This window comes from Oenanthe melanoleuca, chromosome 11 (genome assembly GCF_029582105.1).
Source record: "Oenanthe melanoleuca isolate GR-GAL-2019-014 chromosome 11, OMel1.0, whole genome shotgun sequence".
NCBI lineage: Eukaryota > Metazoa > Chordata > Aves > Passeriformes > Muscicapidae > Oenanthe > Oenanthe melanoleuca.
The window spans coordinates 3,428,265-3,451,497 of NC_079345.1; the positions used below are offsets into that span (position 1 = coordinate 3,428,265).

The 23,233-nt window shown below is 42.2% G+C and overlaps 1 protein-coding gene across 1 annotated transcript; it reads left to right on the plus strand.

The window, feature by feature from the left end:
- The first annotated feature begins 4,772 nt into the window (after positions 1-4,772).
- MLYCD (malonyl-CoA decarboxylase) lies at positions 4,773-20,397 on the plus strand. The gene is made up of 5 exons (XM_056500787.1): positions 4,773-5,301; positions 10,286-10,398; positions 11,369-11,525; positions 12,007-12,156; positions 19,023-20,397. Exons 1-5 carry the CDS (start codon positions 4,813-4,815, stop codon positions 19,554-19,556), a joined length of 1,443 nt encoding a protein of 480 aa, XP_056356762.1. The 5' UTR covers positions 4,773-4,812; the 3' UTR covers positions 19,557-20,397.
- The last annotated feature ends 2,836 nt before the right edge of the window (positions 20,398-23,233 follow it).

Consider the following 23,233-nt stretch of genomic DNA (forward strand, 5'->3'; position numbering starts at 1 on the left):
TAAAAGTTTCATGCAGGAGAAAGCAACTTAATAATCTGCCCTGTAAAATTCTGTCCATCTTCCACTAGAGCCAGACATAATTAAAAGTATCTGCTTAAATCTTTAGCCTCATTTTCCTCTAATGTGCCATCTAATCCTGAACAAGAATTAATATCAAGGAGCTGAATGAGCTGGTAAATGCTAATAGAAGATTTATCTAGGGATTGAATCACCAATGAAGACTTTTCCAAGTGAGGAAAATACAAAATAAGGAAAAAAGGAAAGGGATATTTGTAAAGAGGTGGTGAGAAAACAACTCTGGCTAACATTTACCTTTTATTTTTCATGCTAAAAGAGAAATTAGGGAGTTTTTTCTTTTTCATGATACCAATATAAATGGGGGGTGGGGGGGAAGAGTGGTTGGAATCCTCTGTGGGAGCAATCTCTGATAATTACAAAGATTCTGGGGTAACAAGGGTGAAGTAGACTGACTTATAAATTCATGTACTATATTCCACTTTTAGCTACTATCAATCCTGTAACAGCAAAACTGAGTATCACACAATAAAGCAAACAAATTCTATGTTCATAGGAATATTAGCATCTTTCAACATTGTATTTAGGACCCATGGCTGAAAAAAAAAAAAAAAAAAAAGTATTACAATCAGTTTAACTTGAGATATTAAGGACATTTCTTAAAATCTCCAAGAGCTTTAGTTTTCCTTAAAAAAAAAACAAACATTAGAAATAGTCTCAGTCCACTGTCAGTTATAAATATTGCTAAATTTGGTAGAAAAAGAAACCCATGGAAACCAGGGTTTTATGATAAAAGTTCTGTTTCTACAGTGCCCTAAACAAAAATTCTCATGTTCATAATTATTTCAGAGAACTGCTCGATAGAAAGAGATTAATCACTTGGAACAAATATTCCCATGATCTGATTTCAGAGGCAGACACCTCTGCTGCTCAGGACTTTGTGTCATTGCCTGGAGAACAGCTCACTGCAGGCAAATTAAACAAGAAAAGCTCAAAGGAGCAGAAGAATGAGGAAGGAAATCCTGGACCCAGGTAGCACAAAAGAAAACTGTGCAGCTGTAGCTGATCCTGGAGGCTCTCAGTACAAGCCTCCTGTCTTAAAGCCAGGTAATTCTATAAAACAATGTTGTATGTATCTAAAATTAAGATTACAGCTCTGACAGTGGAACGTTGCTGTCTCATTTTAAACTCCCAGCCTGGGGAGCTGGAACAAAACCACCCTCAGAGCTGCCTGTTGGGAGGGGCTGAATAATTGAAGAGCAGGGCAAAAAGCTGAAAAGATCCTGCTTTTTACTCAGTAACTACAGCAAGTTTGCTTTTTCAAGTACCTTATGAGATTTATGAACCCTTCAAATTGGGATACTTGCCCATTTAAAGTAATTTTGCAAACTCTGTTCTGAGTTATTACAAAATGTGTTCAGAGCTTGCAGCACAGCTTCCCACTGTGGTGAAAGGAAAACAGAGGAAGAGACCTTTTACTTCCTCTTATCAGCCTGAAAAGGGCTGGTTTTCAGTTGAACACATAGATATTTTTAATATTTTCCAGTAGATATTTTTAAAAAATCTTTAGTTTGAGCACTCAGAAAGAGAAATTTGTACATAAAACCCATTATCACAAGGATTAGTCACCTTTAGGATAGGTGGGGAGTGATGTTCCCTGACAAATCTCCCTTGGATGAACACTTGGCAGGCACAAGAACAGATTTATTGGAAATCATTGGCTCCATCTTGTTTCTTTTGAAGTGAACTGAAGCTCTGCTATTCTCTTGAAGAATAGCACAGTCAGTTTCTCAGCTCAGACTCTTGTCCTAAATACATTTATGTGGCACTCTGCATGGAAGAGCAAATACAGAAAAGACACAAAACAAACCCCAAGCCACAGGACTACCTTCATTTCCATCATAAATCAGTTTGTCTGTGCTACAGTGGAATTATTGAGCAGAGAAGCCAGGGCATGTATTTTTTTTTTTACCTAACATTTGAAAAGATTAAGAGGAAAAAAAAAAAAACAAAGAGGATCAGGTTGACTTGGATCAGATTGACTTTCCATCTTTTATTAGCTTCTCTTTTTGCTTGGAGACAAAATTTACAATTACTGAAGTGCAATTAGGCTCTTTCAATCTCCAGTTTTCTAGTAGTAACATTCAGTTTTCAGTAATAAACGCTTTCAAGACTAAACATCCACAGTGGCAAGGTAGATCCAGGGAAGAGGGGCTGGAATTTGGGATGAGGGACCCCTGCAGCCCTGTGCAGGAGGGTCTGAAAGCCTCAGGCTGAGCTGAAATGGGGCTCCTGAACCTGGAGAAGGTGCCAGGTGAGGCTGGGCAGGGCTACTGATATCTCATGCTGCCCCCAGGTCCTGACAGACTGAGATGTGTTTTCATTTTCCAAGCAGCAGCTGAAGCAGAGAGTTAGTTTTCCTTGGGGGAAAAAAAAAAAAAAAAAAAAGAAGAAAAAAAAGAAAAGAAGCAGTAGAAGGTTTCAAAAGAAATGTCTTACTTGAGAAAGCCTCACAAGCTGCACCACAGAGGTTTCTGGGATGAACAATGCTGCTAGGTGGTTTTTATGGCTGTGGGTCATGCAAGAGAGCTCTGTTCTTGCAGGAATCCTAGCCAAGGCCAGTCTGACAGTGCTGTCAAAGTGGAAAGAACAGAAGCATTTCTAGATAGGATTTTTAAAAGGAATTGATCCTGAGAAATGTTGCCCATTTTCTGGCAGGCTGGAGCCTTCATCTTGCATCACCACTCTCCCTCTGTGCCAACATCTCTATCTCAGGCTTCCTGAAATTTCTGAGTCAGAAACTGAGCTGGTCCATAAGTTTTTCAATGAATAGAAAGATTAACTAGACTCATTTAAGCACAATTTTAGGGCTTATGTCAACCAAATTTACATCAGATTGTGAAGAAGTTTATTATAGAATCATACATCAAGCAAACACAGTGAATTTAAGATCATTGTTAAACATATCGAAGGAAAAGTTGATTTTCTAGCTCTGCTTTGTTAAAAAAAAATAGTCTGTCCACCTCTTTTTATGTTTTATTTTAGTTATCAAATGGAAAAAGTTGTACTTGTCTAATGGATTCCTATTTAAAACTGCAGAATTGCTATAAAGTGCATTTGGAAATATCATCATGATTTTTGGTGGAAGCTCTTACCTACTCCTCTGTCTCCAAAGACATTATCCTGGGAATTTGACACAGAGGCTCTTTTGGCAGCCCCTTTCCTGGGAAGGTGAAGGAGAATGACTGTCCAGCCAAACTTAATGGCTTTTTATTTAGCTGAAAATTAAGTTCTAAAGGTGGGAAGGGTTTTTTTTTTTGAAGCTTAATTCATTGCCAGTGAGATTCAAATGTTTCTTAAAATTTTTTAATATATTTTAGTGCAGCTGTGTAATGTTTTCCCTCTCTTAAGGGTATAATAGTTTATCCTATGACCCTCAGCTCCCTAGGACTATACTGCTCACGTTTTTTTTTTTTCCTTTTATCTCCTTCCTTGGGAATCTCTAACATATTGTTCTAAAATTTGTAATTAGGCAGCACTCTCTTTTTGTCTCTTCACTGACAAAGAGGGCTTGATTCTGTTCTCAATTCTTATTTCAAATGCTGAGAATTACAATTCCCTGTGCTTTTAAGGACAATTGCTGCTCAACTCTAATCTCACTGACACCAACATGACCTATGTGTTTTGCTGTTTTAATGGCTAAAGGAGGCAAATCCTTAAAGCCCAAAGGAGTTTTACCTTTGTAAGCCTGAGCTGGGAGCAGGATGGAGATATTTAACTTCATTAATGAAAAGTCCTGACACATTTTAGAGGATTTTAGGGTCGTGATGAGTTTTTTGCTAAAGGGCCTGAAGAAGAGGCTGTGCTCGGGTATGTGATCTCAAAATTGCACAACCAAATTTGTGTTGTCTCCTGCAGTTGTCTCAGAGCGAAAACCTGATTTCTGTCCCTGACAGCACCAGCAGCTTTCCAGGTCCCACAGCCTCCTCAGGACATCGGATTTATTCCCTGGTGTGCACCAAGCCGATGATGACACAGTGAATTATTTATTTCAGAGCTGTGCCAGCCTGAGTGCTCAGTGTTCCACAGACCCAGCACAGCCCTGCAGGAAATTCGGGAGCTACAGGGGAGGAGGATACAGCAGGTGGTGTAAGGTAACTGAGACAGGGAAGATTCAAACGATGTTTGAAAAGAATGTATTGATTGTTTGGGAGGCCGGGCATTGGAACAGGCTGCCAGGGAGTGGTGGAGCCACCATCCCGGGAGATCTTCAGGTGTCTGGATCTGCCATTTGTTGCTGTGGTTTAAGGATTACAGTGGCAGCGCTGGGTGAACACTTGGACTGGATGATCCTAAAGGTCTTTTCCAATATTGGTGATTCATAGAATCACAAAATCAGTTAGGCTGGAAAATACCTCTTGTGACAGAACACCAACTTCAACCGTGGCACCAAGTGTCGCCTGCAGGGAGGTCCTGCACCGCTCCCTGTGCAGCCCACAGCCTAGCCGCCGTTCTGTGAGAGAATTCCTCCAACACCCAGCCTGTCCAACGCGACTCTCCGGCTCCGAAGTGCAGCACGGTACACTCTGAGGGCAGGGCGGTGCCGGGATCTCCGCGCCGTGAGGAGGAGCAGCCCGTGACCCCTGCGCGCCACACTCAACATGGCGGCGGGCACACCCCTCACACACCCCCAGCCCCGCCGCGCTCCCTCGCTCCCCATTGGCGGGGCGCGCTGTCAGTCTGCGCTCGCAGCCAATCAGCGCGCGGGGCGGGCCCGGGCCTGCGGAGCGGTGCGGGATGAGGCGGCTGTGCCCGCGCCCGCTGCTCTGGGCCGCGCGGGGCCCGCGCCGCCTCGCCTCGGGCGCTGCCCCGGGCATGGAGGAGCTGCTGCGCCGCTCCGTGCCGCCGCTGCCGCCCTACGAGACCAAGGAGAAGGCGGTGCCGCCCGCCGAGCTGCGCGGCGCCGAGTTCGTGCGCTTCTACCGCTCGCTGCAGCCCGGGCCGCCCCGCGCCGAGCTCCTCACCCGCCTGGCCCGCGACTTCGGCGTGGAGCACGGGCGGGTGGCCGAGGCCGCCGCCAAGGTGCTGCAGGCCCGCGAGCAGCGCAGGGAGCCCGGGGCGCTGCTGCAGGCCGAGGACCGGCTCCGCTACTACCTGAACCCGCAGTACCGCGGGCTCTTCCAGCAGCTGGGCCGCCTGGAGGGCGGGCTGCTCTTCCTCGTGGAGCTCAGGGCTGACCTGATGGAGGGGCTGGCCAGTAAAGCGGTGGATGGGCCCCACGTCAAGGTGAGGGCTGGCCTGGGTGGCGCTCAGGGAGTGCGGGGATGTGGTTCGGGGCCTCCTGCTCGTGGTGCTGCTCCTGGAGCCACGTCAGGCTGGGAGGCGGTCCCGGGAACCCACTCGCTGTCGGGTCTTTATGGGTCCCGCCGTTCAGGAAGGACATTGAGTGCTGGAGTGGGTTCAGCGTCTGGAGGCCGAGACCGATAAGAGCGGCTGAGGGAGCTGGGAAAGGGGCTCAGCTGGAGAAAAGGGGGCTCAGGGGGAGTTTCTGGCTCTGCACAACTCCCTGACAGGAGGGGACGGCCCCAGGCCGGGATCTGCTCAGGGAACAGCGACAGGAGCAGAGGGAACGGGCTCAGGCTGGGCCAGGGCAGGCTCAGGATGGACATCAGCAGGAATTTCTTCACATAAAGGGCGATTAAACATTGGAACAGACCCGGAGAGGTGCTGGAGTCCCCATCCTTGGAGGCGTTCCAGAAACCACTGCTTATGGCACTCAGTGCCATGGCCTGGTTGACAAGGTGATGATGGCTCAGCGACAGGACTGGTGATCCCAGAGGCCTTTTCCAACATAAACCATTCCATGATTCTCTAGAGACACCCCGACATTCTCTGGAGTGAACCAGCCATGGCAGCAGTGAGAGCTGTGCTGACACTCAGGAAGGAAGTGGCCCCTGCTGTGAAGCAATGGGCACATAATACATTGTTTTAAAAGTTAATTTACACCAAAGCTGGGCTTGATTATTTTTCATGATGCTGTTTCAATTTTTGTCCTCTCTCTCTTATGTTCTTTTCATGTGTCCTGTTCTTCTTTTCACCACAGGACGCTCATTTTCCACTGTCCTTATAAACAGTTGAATTTCTGATGAGCTCTTGCAATGCACAGGGTGAAATTTGCTGAAAATCTGTTTCATGGGTGCAGCTCTTGGAACCCTCTCACCTGCAACACTTTACTTTTCCTGTGCATTTTCCTCTTGAGAGATTTGTTACGTTTTGCTTGCTTACTTGTATTTCAGCCCTTGAAATATGACTCTGGTGAAAAATTCACAACATTATGATCTCAGGTAGCAAATCATCCAACGATTGCTTTTAAAATATTCTTCATCTTTCCATATGATTTAGAAAAAGTCAGTGAAAAGTGCAGGTTGCTGGCAAAAGATAATGAAAAAGAGCATTTTTGACAAGTTGATTTATCTGTAAACCTGCTTCCATAATTAAGCAGTAGTTGGAGTGTATTTATAATCTTGGTCTTGTGTTGATCTACTGGGAAAAAAAAAGAAGCAGCATCATTGTTAAAAGTTCTCTCTAAAAAGTGTTCAGTGTTTGCCCATCAGAAGTCCTGGGTAGCCATTTCATTAGTGCAGAGTTGATTTCAATTCTAACATAAAGACAAAAGTGCAAGAAGAGTTTTATTATCTCTGTATATTTGTGTCTGCACTGACAAGGAAATGTGGAAATAAAATTAAATGGATCTCCTTGATGCTGGTGGAGAATTACAGAATGCATTATGTGGCCTCCTGGGATTTTGGTTTTGCTCAAACAGTCTAAAATTTCTTAGTCATTCCTTAGTTTTTACTCTGTAATTTGAAAGGCCTATTAAAACCAGGATTGCCCATTGCTGTGTTGTAAATGTGAAATATTTTTCTATTTCTTCAGCACTATCAGCATAAAAGCAACTTGGACTGCTCAGATATTGGGTGATGAAGGATTTCTTTTTTGTGTTTGTTCAACAGATTGCAGTAAAATACCATATTTAAGTGATTAAGTCACTTGAAAGTGCTTGAGCACAATGGACTCATTGTCCAAATGAGCAGAAATGGGGAGAGGGGAAGAAATAATGATTTTAATTTTAAGGATAAGATGTCCAGTAACATAAACCACAAGAGCCAGGAGACTTTTTAGCACTGCCATTATCACTGCAGTAATTACTATTAGCAATAAAAAAGCACAAACCAGTCCCCTTTAATTTGTGTCACTTTTGAATCCTGTTTTGTGATGGGGATATTTTTCTGATGTCTCACCAGGGATATTCTCTATGTTGATCCTGTAGGTAATTTGTGGAGGAAAAAAACCAACCCAAATCCCACAAAACCCCACCCAAAATGAACCAAATCAACCCTCCCCCAACACAGACACCTTCAAATACTTGGCAATATCAGAGTAGATCTGTAAGTCCCAAATGAAGTAAATAATCCAAAAACATGGGAAAACTCAACTCTTGTGAGGAGTATTTTATTTAGGAGTTTGAGAGGGAAAGTGAAATAATTCTCTCATCAGAGAGGCATTTCTTCTTAATAAAAAAATAATTAATTGGAGGTTTTCATAAGAGTTTTCCTATTTGTTGCCCACAAAATAGGTACTTGATGTGAAGATTAAAAATGCTGTAATTTGCTGTCTTGTAGCAAGAACACAACAAGAAAAAATAATCACAATTTATTAGACTTGGCTAATGGAAATTGAAGTATAGCTGGTAATTTGAAATACTAATCTGAGTATGTCTTGTTGCTCAGATTTAAGACTGGGATTCTGTATAATGAATGTGCTTGCTTTTCTTTTTAATGAAGTGTTGCAGATGTAATTTTTATGACTAAAAAGGCCTCTGAAATAAAAATAAGAATTTATGTACCACTAGATTTACAAAATAAGAGAACCTGCCACTAAATCTGTAAAAGAAGAGAACCTGCCAGTAAATCTGCAGAGTAAGAGCCTGTCCTTGTTGGAGTGAAGCTTTTGGAAATGTCCTGTACGCTGAGATATCAAACACAAGTCAGAATCTAGTTTAGATGACTTGAATTAAACAGTTTTGGATAGTGAAAACTTCTGTGTCTTTTTGCACTGAAAAGTTTTATCAGCACAGAATTGTGGAATCCTGGAATGGTTTGGGTTGGAAAGAACCTTAAAGCTCATCCAGTTCCACTCCTGCCATGGGGCAGGGACACCTCCCAGTGTCCCAGGGTGTTCCAAGCTCCATCCAGCCTGGCCTGGGACACAATTTATTCCTGATATCCCATCTAAACCTTCTCTCTTTCAATCTGAAGCCATTCCCTCATGTCCTGTTGCTCCAGGCCCAGTGGGTTTGGACTCAGTGATGGTGGCAGGTTCCTTCCACCTGGAGCTGTTCTAATTCCTGCACAGTGCCCTGTTCTCTAAAACCTTATTACTCACAACTGACAGGTTGTTTGAGTTGTAATTCCCCATAAACAATATTTCTTTCTCCCCAGATCATTACTGAAAACACATCTGCTCCACTTTGTTCTTTGCTTACAGCTGCATTGCTTTTCTCCAGCTGCAGGAGCTCTGGAGTGGAAACAGCCTCAGTTCCATTGGCATCCCTTGCTAAACCTTCAGAGGAGCAGAACTCATGACTCCAGTGCTTCCCACTCTCCCATTTCCCACACAGGTTAATGTCCTGCAGTCAGTCTGTGCTGCCTGAGCCTTGTCAGAGCAGAAAGTCAAAATGCTGCCAGCAGGAGTGCTGCACCCAGTTCCACCTCTGCCTGCTGCACTGCAGCTGAAATGATGTTCAAAAAGCACATGGATGACAAGAGAGCCATGAGAATCTGTTCTTTCCCCCCACATCTGACAACTCCAGCCCATTTCTCTGGTTTACACTGTGCCCCTAAAAAAGAAAACAAACCAAACAGAATGCCTGGAGACTTCCACTACACCAAGGGATATTTGGCCAAAGTGATTCATGGTTATTACCTAGAAACTTCAGAGCTGTGCAGAAAGGATTCACAAGGGAGGTACCTGCAAGTCAGAATAAACAAACCAATCAGAATATATTTGTTTAGGAAAAGGGCATTGAAAACAAATTGCTATGGGGGACTGAACTGTTCTATGCAGATGAATGTCTGTTTCTTCTGGGTTTAAAGTTTTTTTTCTATTATGTTAAGGAATAAACCTGTCATTTTATTCAGTCTTGGAATACTTGTAGCAGTTACTTTGGCCAGTAGAAACCTGCTTTAATGTGTGTCCTTTGACAAGTGCTTCTGCAACTTTCATCTTGATTAGGTTATAATAGAAAATTTTTTCCTTTTTATGACAGTCCTGAGACTACATCTGAACTTAAGAAAAACATATTAGGTTTTCTGATTAGATTTATATGGTTTTTTTTTTCCCAGTTGTTTCTCTTTAATGTAGCAAGCTAAAGTACTTAAACTCTTAAAAAGAGCTTAATTTTTTGTCTCTTTTGTGTGCAGCAGTAGCTATTTAATAAAGGTTTGAATAGAAGATGAAGAGTTTTTGTTTTGAAGTAAGTGGTTATTAAGTTAGTTTCAGGTAAGCCCACGTTTCTGATCAGGCTGTTGGTAAGTTGGTGCTGGTACCACACTGTCTTTTGTACAAGGCAAATGGAAGAAAGAAAAACAAGCTCTGGGATCTCTTTTAGGGATATTCATGCTGTGCTGAGTTCAAGAATACTTGTTAAATTCAAATAAATTTAGACAGGAAATCTTTAATAATACAGGCAGCAGGAAACTGGTAAGGAATATAAAAATCACTATTACAATGAATATTTCTGAAAGGGTTTGACATTACAGTTGGGTTTCATCTCATACTGTTCCAAAGCTGGTTTGATTTTTCAGTTCTATTGTCTTATGCTGCTGGGTTTTATTTTTCTTGCTCAACTATTTTCATGTTTTTAGAGAAGAAAAATTCTGTCTGCATCCTTCCTGTTGAAAGATGGTATTGAAATCTGAGCTACTGTGCAGCTGCAGCCTTGTGGTCAAGTCTGCTCAAAACCCATTGTCTGCTTTTTGTCCAAGTCTTTTGCCTTATCTTCCCTGTCCTTGCTTGCACTACAGTCAGTCCCTTCAGGGATTTTCCTTGGTTCAGCCCTGCACTACTTTGTGGTTAATCTTCTCAAACAGATCCATAAATTTCCTTTAAGCTCCCAGTGCTGTAGCTGGATCAGTCAAAGGTATCTTTGCTCCCATTCCCATGTTCTACCTTGCTTATTCAGCAGCTCATCCCACTGTTCTGTTTGCAGGAAATGAATGGAGTTCTCAAGAACATGCTCTCAGAGTGGTTCTGCACAGGATTCCTCAACCTGGAACGGGTCACCTGGCAATCACCTTGTGAAGTGCTCCAGAAAATTAGTGAGTAAGTGCTAGAGAATGGAAGGAGTCCTTGAGGAAGAGGTGGTGGAATGCTTGGGACAGCAGGGATCCACTGTTCTCCAGACTCTGCTTTTCTGAACTGAAGGCAAAGTGTAATTATGAAATATTTGCATTGATACGCTGTAGAGACCAATTTTGAAAATGAATTGAAGTAAAGAATAGAAGGGATAATTTGTGCCATAATTTGATCCTGTAGCTCCCACACTGCACTGGTAGGGTGCTGTCTTTCCTTCCATCCTTCTCAGTTACTCTTCCCATGTTCCCAGAGGTGCTGCAGTTTGGGAGGAGCTGGTGAGGTGCCCAGGATCACTTGTAAACTACATGTGAAGAGAGCACCTTGGTTTTTATACAGTGTTGGTTTTTATACAGCTCTACCACATTGATTTGTGAAACTGCAACATTGATTTCTGAATCTATAACATTGATTTCTGAATCTGCAACATTGATTCGTGAATCTACAACATTGATTTCTGAATTTCTGTCAAATAGTCAGAATTGTGATGAAGCTGAAAATTACTAAATTATGTGGTGGGCCACTTAGTATGAAATCTTGAAGAAAAATAATCTCTAGAATGTTTGAAAGTATGTTACTTAAGTGTTGATGAGGCAAAGAGTTCTTGTACAAGCTGAATTTTCCAAATAAAAATAATGAGTAATATTTAATTAATCTTCCAAGTAATTTGACAAACACACTAGTGGGTAAGTGTGCAATATCCCTTTACAATCCACTTTGTCACTGCTTGCTGACAATTTTACTTTATTCACAGCCTGATGCTTGATTTTTGGTGGGAAAGTTTTGTCACTGACATCAGTGGGAAAAGTGCTGAGCTTGTAGGGCAGCTGACCCCTGTTTTAAATGAAATAATAATAGCAATAACAACGATTATAACAATGATAATAATGATAACAAATTAATAATACTAGTAATTTTCTTGTTAAATTTTCTCCTTGAGCTCTGAAGCTGTGCACCCTGTCAGAAACTGGGTTGATATGAAGCGTCGAGTTGGGGCCTACAGAAGGTGCTTCTTCTTTTCTCACTGTGCCATCCCAGGAGAGCCACTGATTGTCCTGCACGTGGCCCTAACCAGTGACATCTCCAGCAGCATCCAGGTACAGCCACTGAGGCATTTGGTATGCAGCAAAGTGCTCAGATTGCAGTGTGCTTTCTTAAAAATCCACAATTCACTATAATTTGGCAATATTTGCTTTTGTTTTGTCTTTTAAGAGATGAGAAAATTGGCATGGAAAACTTGGAGGGATGTTTTGTCTGTCTTGTGTATTATGTAAATTGAAATTTTGAGGGTTTGCTCAAGAGCAAGAAGAATAAGAAAAGAAATATATAGAGAAAATGAGACTAACATTTCAAAGTGGTTGCAATTACTTCTGAAAACTTTAAACCATGTTACAGTTTTTTCCTGCATTTACTAATGAACAAGCAGCTCTTCCTACTTTTTCATTACATTTTTATTGACAATGAATAAAACAGTAGGGAAAAGTGTTAATGCATTTAAAAGTCAAAAAGAAAAATCTCCCCATAATGATAATAACAACTATTATTAACATTTTTTATTTTTAATCCTTATTTTCCCAGGCCATAGTGAAAGAAGTGCCACCTTTAGAGACAGAAGATACAGAGAAAATCACAACAGCAATTTTCTACTCCATCAGTTTGACTCAGCAGGGCCTGCAGGGGGTGGAGCTCGGGACTCACCTCATCAAAAGAGTTGTCAGGGAGCTGCAGGTGGGTGTGGCAGGGGGCTCAGGCTCTGTTTGTCCTGCATTGGTTCCCAGTTCATGACACTGCTCAGCCCAGGAGCTGCTGAGGCTTCCCCTACACTTGGAACTTCCTCCCAGAGCAGCCTTTGGAGCTGTGGGGAGCTGGAAGAGCATTTCCTGCTCTTGGTTGGTGTCTGCCAGATGTAGGTTCAGTTCCACAGTGACACGTTCTGTGTGAATTCCCTGTGTGGTTGCCTGAAGTCAAATGAGAACATTTCTGTTGGAGGTGCTTTGACACAGCTGTGTTCTGCTCTGACACAATTCACTGTTGCCTCTCAGTTGAGTGGCAAGAGCCTGATCAAGATATTCTCTCTTCAAAGTAGCTGCCAGTGCCTTTTCCAAAATCTTACAGCTGCTCCAGGACCAGAAACATTTCCTGTTCATTAATTAGTTCATAGTTTTATTGGTTACATTGAATTGCCACTGGTTATTTATGCAGTGTGCATGCCTGCCCTGCATACACCTATTAAGAAAAATACAAAGGAGAGAGATTTCGAGAAAAATAAAAAGGAGAGAGATTTCTTTGCCCAGGTATGTCTTGCAATAGTAAAGAAAATGTCTTAAAAGTCAAAAGAATATTTTTGCCAGTCAGTTCTCTGAATTTTGAAAAATCATTGCATGCTAAGGGATTGTTGTTAATAGCTTTAGTATTTGGAGAACTTTCTTCCCAGCAACTGGAGAAAGGAGTGAGAATTCATTTACAGAGTGGTGTGAAAGAGACAGTCACATTCCTGCACTGAGCATATTATTTTATTTAATAGTCTTTACTACTTAAATTGCTGACAGAGTTACCATTTAAAAGTAATGATCACTGCTTGTGTTTATATTCAGTTTCACATCTGGATTAGTAACAATGTCTGGAAAACTGTCTGTGATTTAGAACTTCAGTTCTACTTACAAAAATATCTTAAAATTGGATGCTTCAAACTTCTGCTGCCAGAAGGTGATAGATTATTTAATTGCTGAATCATAGCTGGGTGCACTGAATTTTTTGTTTTGGTTTGTTTGGGTTTTTTTAATTTTATTTTGAATGGATATTTTGACTGCGTTTTGTTGCTTCTTGCATTTGGAATGGCTTTTAGATTAATTGTTGAAAGTGCAGTAGTCCAGGTATAATTAGGCCATGCCATCTGTCTCATCTTGACTAAGGGGGAATTGGAATAAATTCATGGAGTTATCTGATTTCACATCTGAAAAATAATTTCTGGATAATTGAGTTGCTGTCATAAAGTAACCCTATTGACATTGTGTCTGTCCATCACTAATTGCTTGCAACACCAGCAGAGTTGTGAGTTACAAAGGCAAACAGACACATCATGCTTAGATAACCTAATGCAAGTTTTAAAATTGGGTTTGTCCAACTGAAGAGTGTGTTTTGTATTTACACTTATGGCAAAGTTTTTACACTTCAGTGTTTAAAACCCAGCCCCTCTTCAGTGTTTATCATAGGAAACTCTTTGCTGAGATGCCTTGAAATACATTTTAATCATAAAATTAATCCCTCAATCTTAAACAACTTCTTTAATATTGAAAACTTGAGTGCTTTCCATGCAATGCCAGAGGTGGAGATCTTCCTCCCTACTCAAATTTCCTACACTGCTTAAAGGTGTTGTGAAAAATGTGGTAGGAAATTGTTGTGTGACAAACTGGACATGGACTGAGGTTTATAAATTGCTGTGTGACAAACTGGACATGGACTGAGGTGTTTGTTTATAGTCTGTGTGCATAGATTAAAGGTACAGCAACCTCCATACATTGTCCTTACCCCATTCCTGTTTGGAAGGGAACCACTCCAGGGCTAAAGAAGAGAGAAAGGATAATCCAGGAATATTTATCCATTGTGGATGTGGCTCTCTAATCGTTTTTTCTTCACTCTTTGATGTTAATATTTTTCTCTCTCCTGTTCTTCCCACTCCTTCACACTTTCTCCACCTTCATTCCAAAGTATTGTCCTCAAATTTGTATTGAATGGTGCAAGAACCATCTCCCACTGTGTGTTTTACATTTGTGAAGAGACTCTAAGTCATTGTCCTGTTGTTCCCACTGTTATTTGATGCTCTTCTAAAGGCCTCCTGGTTCAGCTTCAGCTGCAAATGTGCCTCCCATCTCAGTGGACTTCACCCTCAGAGAGAAGCCCTCTGTATTTCAGCTTCAAAAAAACTTCCACTGTGGAATTTCTACAAAGTCGGGGTTGTTCAGGCAAAGGCAGGGCATGTGGTGAGTAAACACTCTTGGCAGCCTGTTTTGCCTGGCTCCCAAAATTCTGGAAGTCCATTTTTTGTGGATTAATTGCACACATGTGCTCTCTTTCTCTCTGCTCAGGTGCAAGCAAAGGACTTGCCAAGGTTGTCTCTATTCAGGTTGGACATAATTCTTGGGAGCCGCATTACAGTCACTTCAGGAGGGACAAATGGTGCCCAGGACTGCTGAGTGGACTTGGTGACAGCAGCTGAAACCATCCAGCCTCAGCAGAAACATCCTGGGTCAAAAATTACATCTCATTAAGCCAGCATCCAGCAGCCTTTGTAAAAATAGATGGGTGAGGTCTCTGATAGGAAGAGGATATTTCATATCAATTTACATGGCTTTGCAATAAACAAATCTTATTTTCAAATGCTGCTAGATCACCAAGTGTTGCAGGTTACAGAAGCTGAGACTCTCTTTAATTTAACTGGTAATAACATGCATTGGGAAGAGGAGACCATTTGAAAGGGTCAAGGATTTTATTTTAAATTTTATTTAAATTGATGATTAAGACACTTTTATCAGTTGTCATTTGAGTTGACTTTTGTGGACATCTGTTTGATCTGCAGAATTCTGTTTGAGTTGTGTTGTCCCAAGGTGCTGCAAGCTCTTAAACCTTCTTTTATTCTCCAGTAAAAATCCTTTACCTGACTTCTACCTTTGTGTAACCTGCTCTGACACTTCTACTTGTAAGTGCCACTGTAACCTCCAAACTGAAATCCCAGGTGGCATTCTTAGTGAAGAAAACTCCAAATTTGACCTGGCATGAATGTGTATCATTAAGTCAGGAAAAGACATGCAGTTAGGAGTGTGCTGAGAACCCCTCTGCACCAAAGCCTTCATCTGACAGGATTTCCAAAAACTGTACTGAAACCTTGATCTAAACTAGAAAATAATGGCTATAAATCCAGTTAGTACCATACTTCTTAATGTCTCATTAAAAAATAGAATTTTTTTAGAAATCTTCTTGCTAATTTGCCTGAAGTAGTCATGTACTCTGCTAAACATGAGCATGGGTGGGGCAGCACTTCTCACCTTCAAAGGATGCCAAGCACTGATTCCCTCCTGAAAGCATTCCTTGCAAATGGGTTTTTCTTAGGGTTGTTGGGAAAACTGGTGAGGATTTCACACTCCAGTGCTGAGCACTGTTAGTTTGAGGCACTGTGGACTAATTGATGCCTGCTGCTTTTGGGTCTCACTAATTGAAGCAGATGGAGGTGGATGAAGTTGTGGCACAAAATGTTCTTTCTGTATGCACTGTTTGCAGTTGGAATCCTTAACCTTTACCTGGACATAAAGATTTGGCATTTGCCACAGGAATTGTTCTGTAGAATTGGGTAGAGGGGGGGATATTCTGTAAATCAGAATTGGACCTGCTGACACCTGCAAGGGGCATCCTGGGAAAAACTGTGCTGCTCTCAGGAGCAGGTTATTCAGTTTCTGACAGTTTCTTGTACACAGATAATACAGAAGGGGTTTGTGTGCAGCCTTCTGTTGTTTCTGAGCATATCCTGTTGGGATTATTTTGGGATGAATTCATTAGGCCACTGATACCCCTTTGATCCCAGTTCTCCCTGTACAAATCTGGGAACAGGCTGTGTAGGCATTCCATGCAGTCTCTTGTTTATATTAATGTATATAAAGCAGGGAGCAGGCAACAAAAATGATCTCTTGTATTTCTGAAATTGAAGCTTGCTTTGTTCCCAGAAATGAATTGGATTTTGATACTATTTCAGACAACTGCAGAAAACCAAACAAACCCCAAATTGAGTGCAGGCAGATCATTTCTAGCAGGCTGGTGGGTGCTGGTGAATGAGGAGGTGGATGGATTTCTCATTAGCCAGACATTTAATTCCCAGTGTGTTTATAGCCACTCACAACAGTCTGTGGCTCTGCAGAAGGTACATCATGGCAATTCAGTCAGCAGATGACAGACACAGATAACTGTTCTGAAGCCTTTGAGAAAACTGCTTAGGATTTTATAGCCTGTGGCATTTGAGGGAGAAAACTGATAGCTGCTGTGTGACTCAATAGAATACTCAACAATTGGTGGCAGATTTTAGCTTTCTGCTTGGGCTGGTGATAATTGCTACCTTAATTTGATCTAGGTGACCTGGGGAGATCATAATTTCCAAAACAGGCTTTGATTTCATTGATGAAAAATGTGACCTTGGACTGCAGCTTTCAGAGTGCAAGACAGTTTCAGATGAGATATGGATAATGGGAGAAATCTGTGCTCTTCTGCAAGGAAAGGAAAAAGAAAACAACAACAAAAAGCAACAATCAAACACAGAAATCTACCCTGAACCAAAACTAGCAGCTGTTTCTTAATGGTGTGTGGGTTTCTGACAGGAAAGTAAACATTAATGGATCTCCACCAATAGCCTCAGAAACCAGCACATCAATTTAGGAAAACATAAATGTGCTCACTCCAGTGCATTTATTTATTTTTCCCCAAGAAATGGATGCCTCAGATAAGCTTCTAAAGAAAGCTTTTATCAGATATGTAGTAGTTGGTACTGTACCTTCAAAATGGGGTCACTTTGCCATGTCTTATCTGTCCTGAGAAGCAAAAAGCCCACCATTTCCCATTTTGTGGTTTTAATAGAATAAGAGCTGCTAACCTCCTGTGAAGTATTTGGGGCAGTCTTGGTGAACAGGTCACTCCTGAAAGTGGTGATAAACAAGGAGCAGTCAGTGTCCCCAGGAATCCCTGTCAGTTATTTCATTAGGAATTTTGCAGTGGTTGTTTTTACCACAGGGAGAGGGGAAGGAATAATCCATTGTCCCTTTTGTCCTTGTGGGTGGTGCACAGAGTCCTCAGGCTCTGCAGGCTGGGAGATGAGACTGGAATTAGTACCCTGTGGAAGCAATAGGCACAGCTCAGCTGCTGAGTGAGAACCTCTGTGCAGGAGGAAAACAGTGTGAGAAATGTCTGTAAAGGAACTTTATTATTTTATGAAATGCACTTACAAGGAAACCTGATAGTTGGATTTCACAGGTGGTCTTAAAGACATCAGCTGTGGAATTACTCTTAAAAATAAAATACCATCTTGTCCTTTAGTGGAAACAAGTTTCTACTTTACTGGTTTCTACTTCTTTACTAGAATTTCACTATCCTACAGTGTGGTAGGTGTAGCAGTTGTGAGCATGACCCAGTCAGGATCTTCTGGGAGAGTGTTTCAAATAATTTGCTTGGTTTCCTTTATCTGGTTCTCTAAGGAGATGAAATGAGGGGTTTCTTTGATAAGGTGTAACTTGCTCTGCATTTCTTGTCCCTGCCTGGTCCCAAAAGAATTCTGAAGCTGACATTTCTAGATAACAGTCACAGAGCTTGAGCCAGGGCAGGCAGTGATTCTGTGATCAGCTGTGCCACCAAACTGCAGAGTGTGACAGTGCTGGAAGGCACAGGGCAGCAGGCACATCTTTGGGAAGCTGCTGTGGAAGGGACAGGGTTAGTGAGTGTCAGAGCTGGTGCTTGGCCAGCATTCCCTGAGCAGGCTGCAGATGGCAGCTGTGTGGAGCTCAGCTGCAGCTCACACAACCTGGCAGCCCCAGCTGAGCCCTGATGGCTTTTTAATGGTTACCTCGGTAATCCTCGAGCTAGAAAAAGCACCATTTGTAGTCATTTAAAGACAATTTTCTGCTGACATTCAGATGCTTCTGTAATGTTGATGAATGTCTTGGTTCTTACCACTTCTTCTGTTGGAGCAGTAATTAAACCAACACTGGGGTGGTTTCAGCTCAGCTCTGTCTTTCCTCTGTTCCTTGCCCCCCACTCCTCCAGGAGGGTTGTCTGATGTATTTTTTGTTCATTCTAAGTGACAGTGAGTTTATTCTGGGGCTGGTGAACCCCAGAACTATCAGACAATTTTCCTTATGTATGTTTTGCTTTACATTATTTCATAGTTTAATCAGAAATTAGTAGGAGTAGAGAAGAAATTTTACTTGGTTAAAACAACTGTTACACTTCCAATAAAAAAGGATATTCACATGGTCTGTATTTCTTGCTTGTTTAAGGAATATCATGAAAGGTAGCTGGTCTGTATAAAGAACTTCATTCAAAACTTCTTTCCATAAAAATCTACAAATAGTACTTCATGATTTTACTATAGACTGAAACAATAAACTGCCTTTGATTTAAAAAAAAGAGAGATGGTTACATATGAAAATGAATAGTATTTAAATAGCTTTCAAAACTTGCATGTCTGTTTAAAAGAAATATTCTTCAGAATCACTTTTTTATGGCCTGTGGTTTTATTTGTTTATTTCTGCCTGTAAAAGGATAACAGCAGAAGCCAGTGCTGCTAAGTACTGCAGAAGTACTTTTATAGAGATGGGCTGTGAGGAATGGCATTCAGTCAGTGTTCAAATGTCCTGTGTGCTCCCAGTGCCTTCTCATCATTAACCTGTTACTGCCAGGGGGATTTTTTACCTTTTTTTGTGTGCATGTGTATCAGTTCCTTCTCAGATTCCCTGGCTTCACTTGCCAAAAAGCAAAGGCCATCAGCTGCCCTTGCACTCAAACTTCTCTGTGTCAATCATGACCAAACTCATGATTTATTTTTTCTCTCCTTTTGTCTGCAGAAAGAACTCCCTCAGATAAAAGCTTTCTCCACACTTTCACCTATCCCAGGATTCACCAAATGGCTCGTTGGTCTCCTCTCCTCCCAGGCAAAAGAACAGGGAAGGAATGAACTTTTTACAGAATCCGAGTGGCAGGAAATCTGTGAGATCACAGGAGACTCGACCAGCGAAACACTAAAGAAACTCTTGAGCACCAACGAGTGGGTGAGGTCAGAAAAGCTGGTTGGGGTGCTGCACTCCCCCCTGATGAGACTGTGTGCCTGGTACTTGTATGGGGAGAAGCACCGGGGCTACGCCCTCAACCCCGTGGCCAATTTCCACCTGCAGAACGGCTCGGTGCTCTGGAGGATAAACTGGATGGGGGACACGAGTCCCCGGGGCATCGGGGCCTCCTGTGGCATGATGGTGAACTACAGGTATTTCCTGGAGGAGACAGCCTCCAACAGTGCCCTGTACCTGGCCTCCAAGCAGGTCAGAGCCTCTGAGCAGGTGCTGGCCTTGGTGTCCCAGTTCCAGCAGAACAGCAGGCTGTGATGCAGTAGCACCAGCACTCAGAGTGAATGTGCCTCACCATAAAGAGCTGTAATCATCTGCAGTTACCCAAATCAGAATGTACCTTGTAGGACAGGTGTGCTCAGTTTCCTGGGCCATCAGGGTCTTGCTTACATGGCTGGTTAAATCACCTCTGGTGTGTGCAGAGTTGGAGTTTTGTGTTCATGGAGAGTAAAATCCCCTTCATCAGTTACAGCCCAGGGGTAACTTGGATGGCAAACACCTGAGCCAGCATTATTCTGTTGGTAAGAAACTGTATAAGCTGTCTTTGAAAGGAGCTGCACTTTCTGTCAAAATGCTGCTATAGATTGCTCAGAATCAAAGTACCTGGAATAAAGGTAAATTTTGAGTCAAATATATTATCAAAACAGCAATCTACAATACCTGTCCTTTATTTCTACAATATCTATCATTTATTTCTACAATATCTGTCTTTTGCACCTTAAGAAAAATCTCATGTAAAACTTCCTGGTATATTTTTTCTTTTCAAACTAAAACTCACTGAATCCTTGCTTTGCTGAAGCATGGAGAAGCTTTTCACTAATGTTGAAAAATCAGGATCTCAGTACAGCAGGTGTGTTATGTTATATTTGCATGTTTTGGCTGCTGAAATTTAATGAGCAATAAGGAAGTGTTCAAATAGGAGAGGAGAACATGCAAGATTGTTACTTGGGAATCAGTTGATGACTTTCTAAATATGTATATTATATTTTTGCTCTGGTAATGTTTTAAGTTGATAAAGAGATTTTTTAATAAAGAGGTAGGTGTGATTTATAAACCAATAAAACAAATTTTCTCAATAAATCATGGTTTGTGGATTTCAGCATCTCTCCTCCTTCACTTTGTGACCCTCCTTGATAACAGTTTCACCACAGAGTTACTACAGGGCACTCCTGTTTTTAACTGTGGTCCATTCTCGGGCTTTCTAATCTGTCTCAGCTGCCTTGGAATTCAGGTTTCAAGGTGAAATTTAGCTGCTTGTATAAACACACACAAGCCATTCTTGGCTGGCAGGAATAGAGCAAGAGAACTCTCCCTTTGTTCAACTTTTCAAGTTTGAGGGAACCAGGTCAAGTGAAAGAGTTCTGAAAATGCAATGGTTTTGAAAGATGGTTTTATTTTTGAAGCAGGAGGAGGTGTGAGAGCAATTAAATCTGCATCCTCCTGGCCATAGTTCAAAAAGAGCTAATGCTTCTGCTGTACTGCAGATGGAAATACAACATAATCCCATATTCTTAACAGCTGGACTCGAAGGATAATGAGTTTTTTCCACTTGGAGCCTCAGACAATTGTATGAGAATTGGTTCAGTGACATGAAATGATAGTAGCTTATGAGGGGGGAAAGCAAAGCTGCTAATGCTTCGTTAACACTTCAGTTATTTCCCAGAGCTGCCTGTGCAGGTCTCACACAAACACAGCTCAAGGGAAGCAGGCTTCTCTCTCTATTTATTCCTACCAATCCTCAAATCAGGAGGATGGATGCTGGCATTTGAGCATGGCAAGGAGATTGCCACCTGTGGCTCCAGGAGTGCTTTTTCAGCTGTGGTTGGGCATGTCACAGCTCTGTCCCTGTCACCTTGTGCAGGTGCCACCTTTCTCTGGGTGCTGAATGAACCCCCCTGCATCAGCAGCCACTTTAACCTGCTGCTGTTCCCAGGAGTTGTGCTGTGGGGCTGAGAAGGAGATTGCAAAGCTGCAGCAGCCCCTTCCTGGAGCCCTTGTGGCTGGTTCATTTGTTAGGTGCCATCTGGTCTCCATCAGAGCCACAGCACCTGCAGAGCTGTTTCCTTTTCAGCAGTTGTGGTTGTGCTTGTTGGTTGTGTTGTGCTTTCTGAGGTCACATCATCTGTTACATTGACAAGTTAGCAATGTGAGGCCAAAGCTCCTGCAGTGAGCTGTGTGTCAGAATCACAGCACCACCGTGAGTGCAAAAGGATGGTTTGGAGCTGAAGGTGGGACAGGCTGCCCATAAAAGCCATCAGCTGCTAAGTGCTATTAGTTTTCTTTCACTGGCCATTGATTTTCTCTTTCGGTTGGATTTTTCCAGCTTGCTGCTGAAGAGAGATTTTAGTATGAAAGATGCTGAGGATAAAAAAATTAAATATTCACCATCTGTGCTGCTTAGCAGGACAATAACTGTCCCTGGAGAGAATTGTACTCTGTCACAGAGAATCTTCACAGCACTGAGAAGAGAGACCTGCAGTTCCTGTCTCTCCCTGTCAGGGAGTGCCACTGCTGAGCCGTTTCTGAGGAGCACAGGATGTGACAGAACACCCTGTTAGAGTGTGGAGAGGAAAAAGGGGAGGCAGCTTTCCCTGCCTCTCCTCAGCACTGGGAGCTGCTGTGCTGCGAGGGGCTGCCCAGAAAAACATCTCAGCTGCACAGCTGCATCCTGCCTTTGAAAGCAAATCAATAGAAATTATGTTGCTTTGTCACTTAGGCTTGTTTATGATCAACTCAGGCTGTTTTTCTTGTCACAGGAGCAGGACCTCCCGTTGTGCCACTCGTGTGGGGTTGAGTGGGACGTGTGCTCTGGGATGTGCCCTGTGTGAGCAATGAGGGCACAAGCACGGCTTGCCTGGGGGATGTTCAGTCTGCAGCTCCTGCTGAAAGAAGAGACTTGAAGCAGACAAATTTCCCATGAATATCTCTGGAGATTTTTATATTATATATAATATTATATAATTTTATATTGAGTGTAACGAGCTACAAAATGTGCCCCCTGTGGGAATTCCTCCCTGGGGAAAGGGCTACAAAGATGTTGTAAAGGTAAAGTAAGGGCAGTGTGATCCTTCAGCCTCTTGGTGAATCCTCCTCCAGGAAAGGGGGATCAGGGTTATGCTCAGCATGCCAGCAGCAATTAAAACACTATTATTTTCTTTAGGAAATAAGGAATAATCACATTTATTGTCCAAAAGCATTTGAATTTTTCAAGAAATTTGAAGGCAAATTTTTCTCAAGCAAGGGTGTCAGCCACTGGGGTGTTGTATAAATGTTCACTGTTGAGTACCTGTCCTCAAAAAAGGACTGATCAATGGACCTGAAGGGATGTCATGAGCCTGTTCAGGTGTGTTCCTGCACTCACCCAAATTCCTGTCATTACAACTTACTGATTGGCAGTTTTCTAGAATGCAGCTCCATAAATCTTCCATCAAGGCATCAACCACAGGTTGTGGGGAAATCTGGATGTCCCTTCCAAGCTAAATGCTTATAGGTAGGAATTAACATAAGTGGCTTATATCCTAGATATTTTGTAATCAGTCTTAAGTTTTGAGTTTTATTGTGAATACTCAAAATTGTTCAGAAAAAAGAAATCACTTTTTGCCACTTCCATCTAATAAATGAATGTATATTCAGAAATCTGTAGCAGGACTGGGGAATGTTGAGGCACAGCAGGATGGAACCTGACATGCTGGAAAAGTTATTAAACCAAAAAAGGCAGCCTGAGATCTCTGTGCTGCCAAGGCTGTAATGATCATGTGCAAACACAGATTTCTGGGTTTTTTTTCCTCCATGTGGCTATTCCTGGAGATGCCATAATTGCCTGCAGGATGCATTAGCTCACTGCCACAGCTCAGTATTGAAAACCAGAAGGTTTTATGGCATTTTTATATTATATATAATACTAATCAATATCCATCTCTTCCTCTTTATCATCT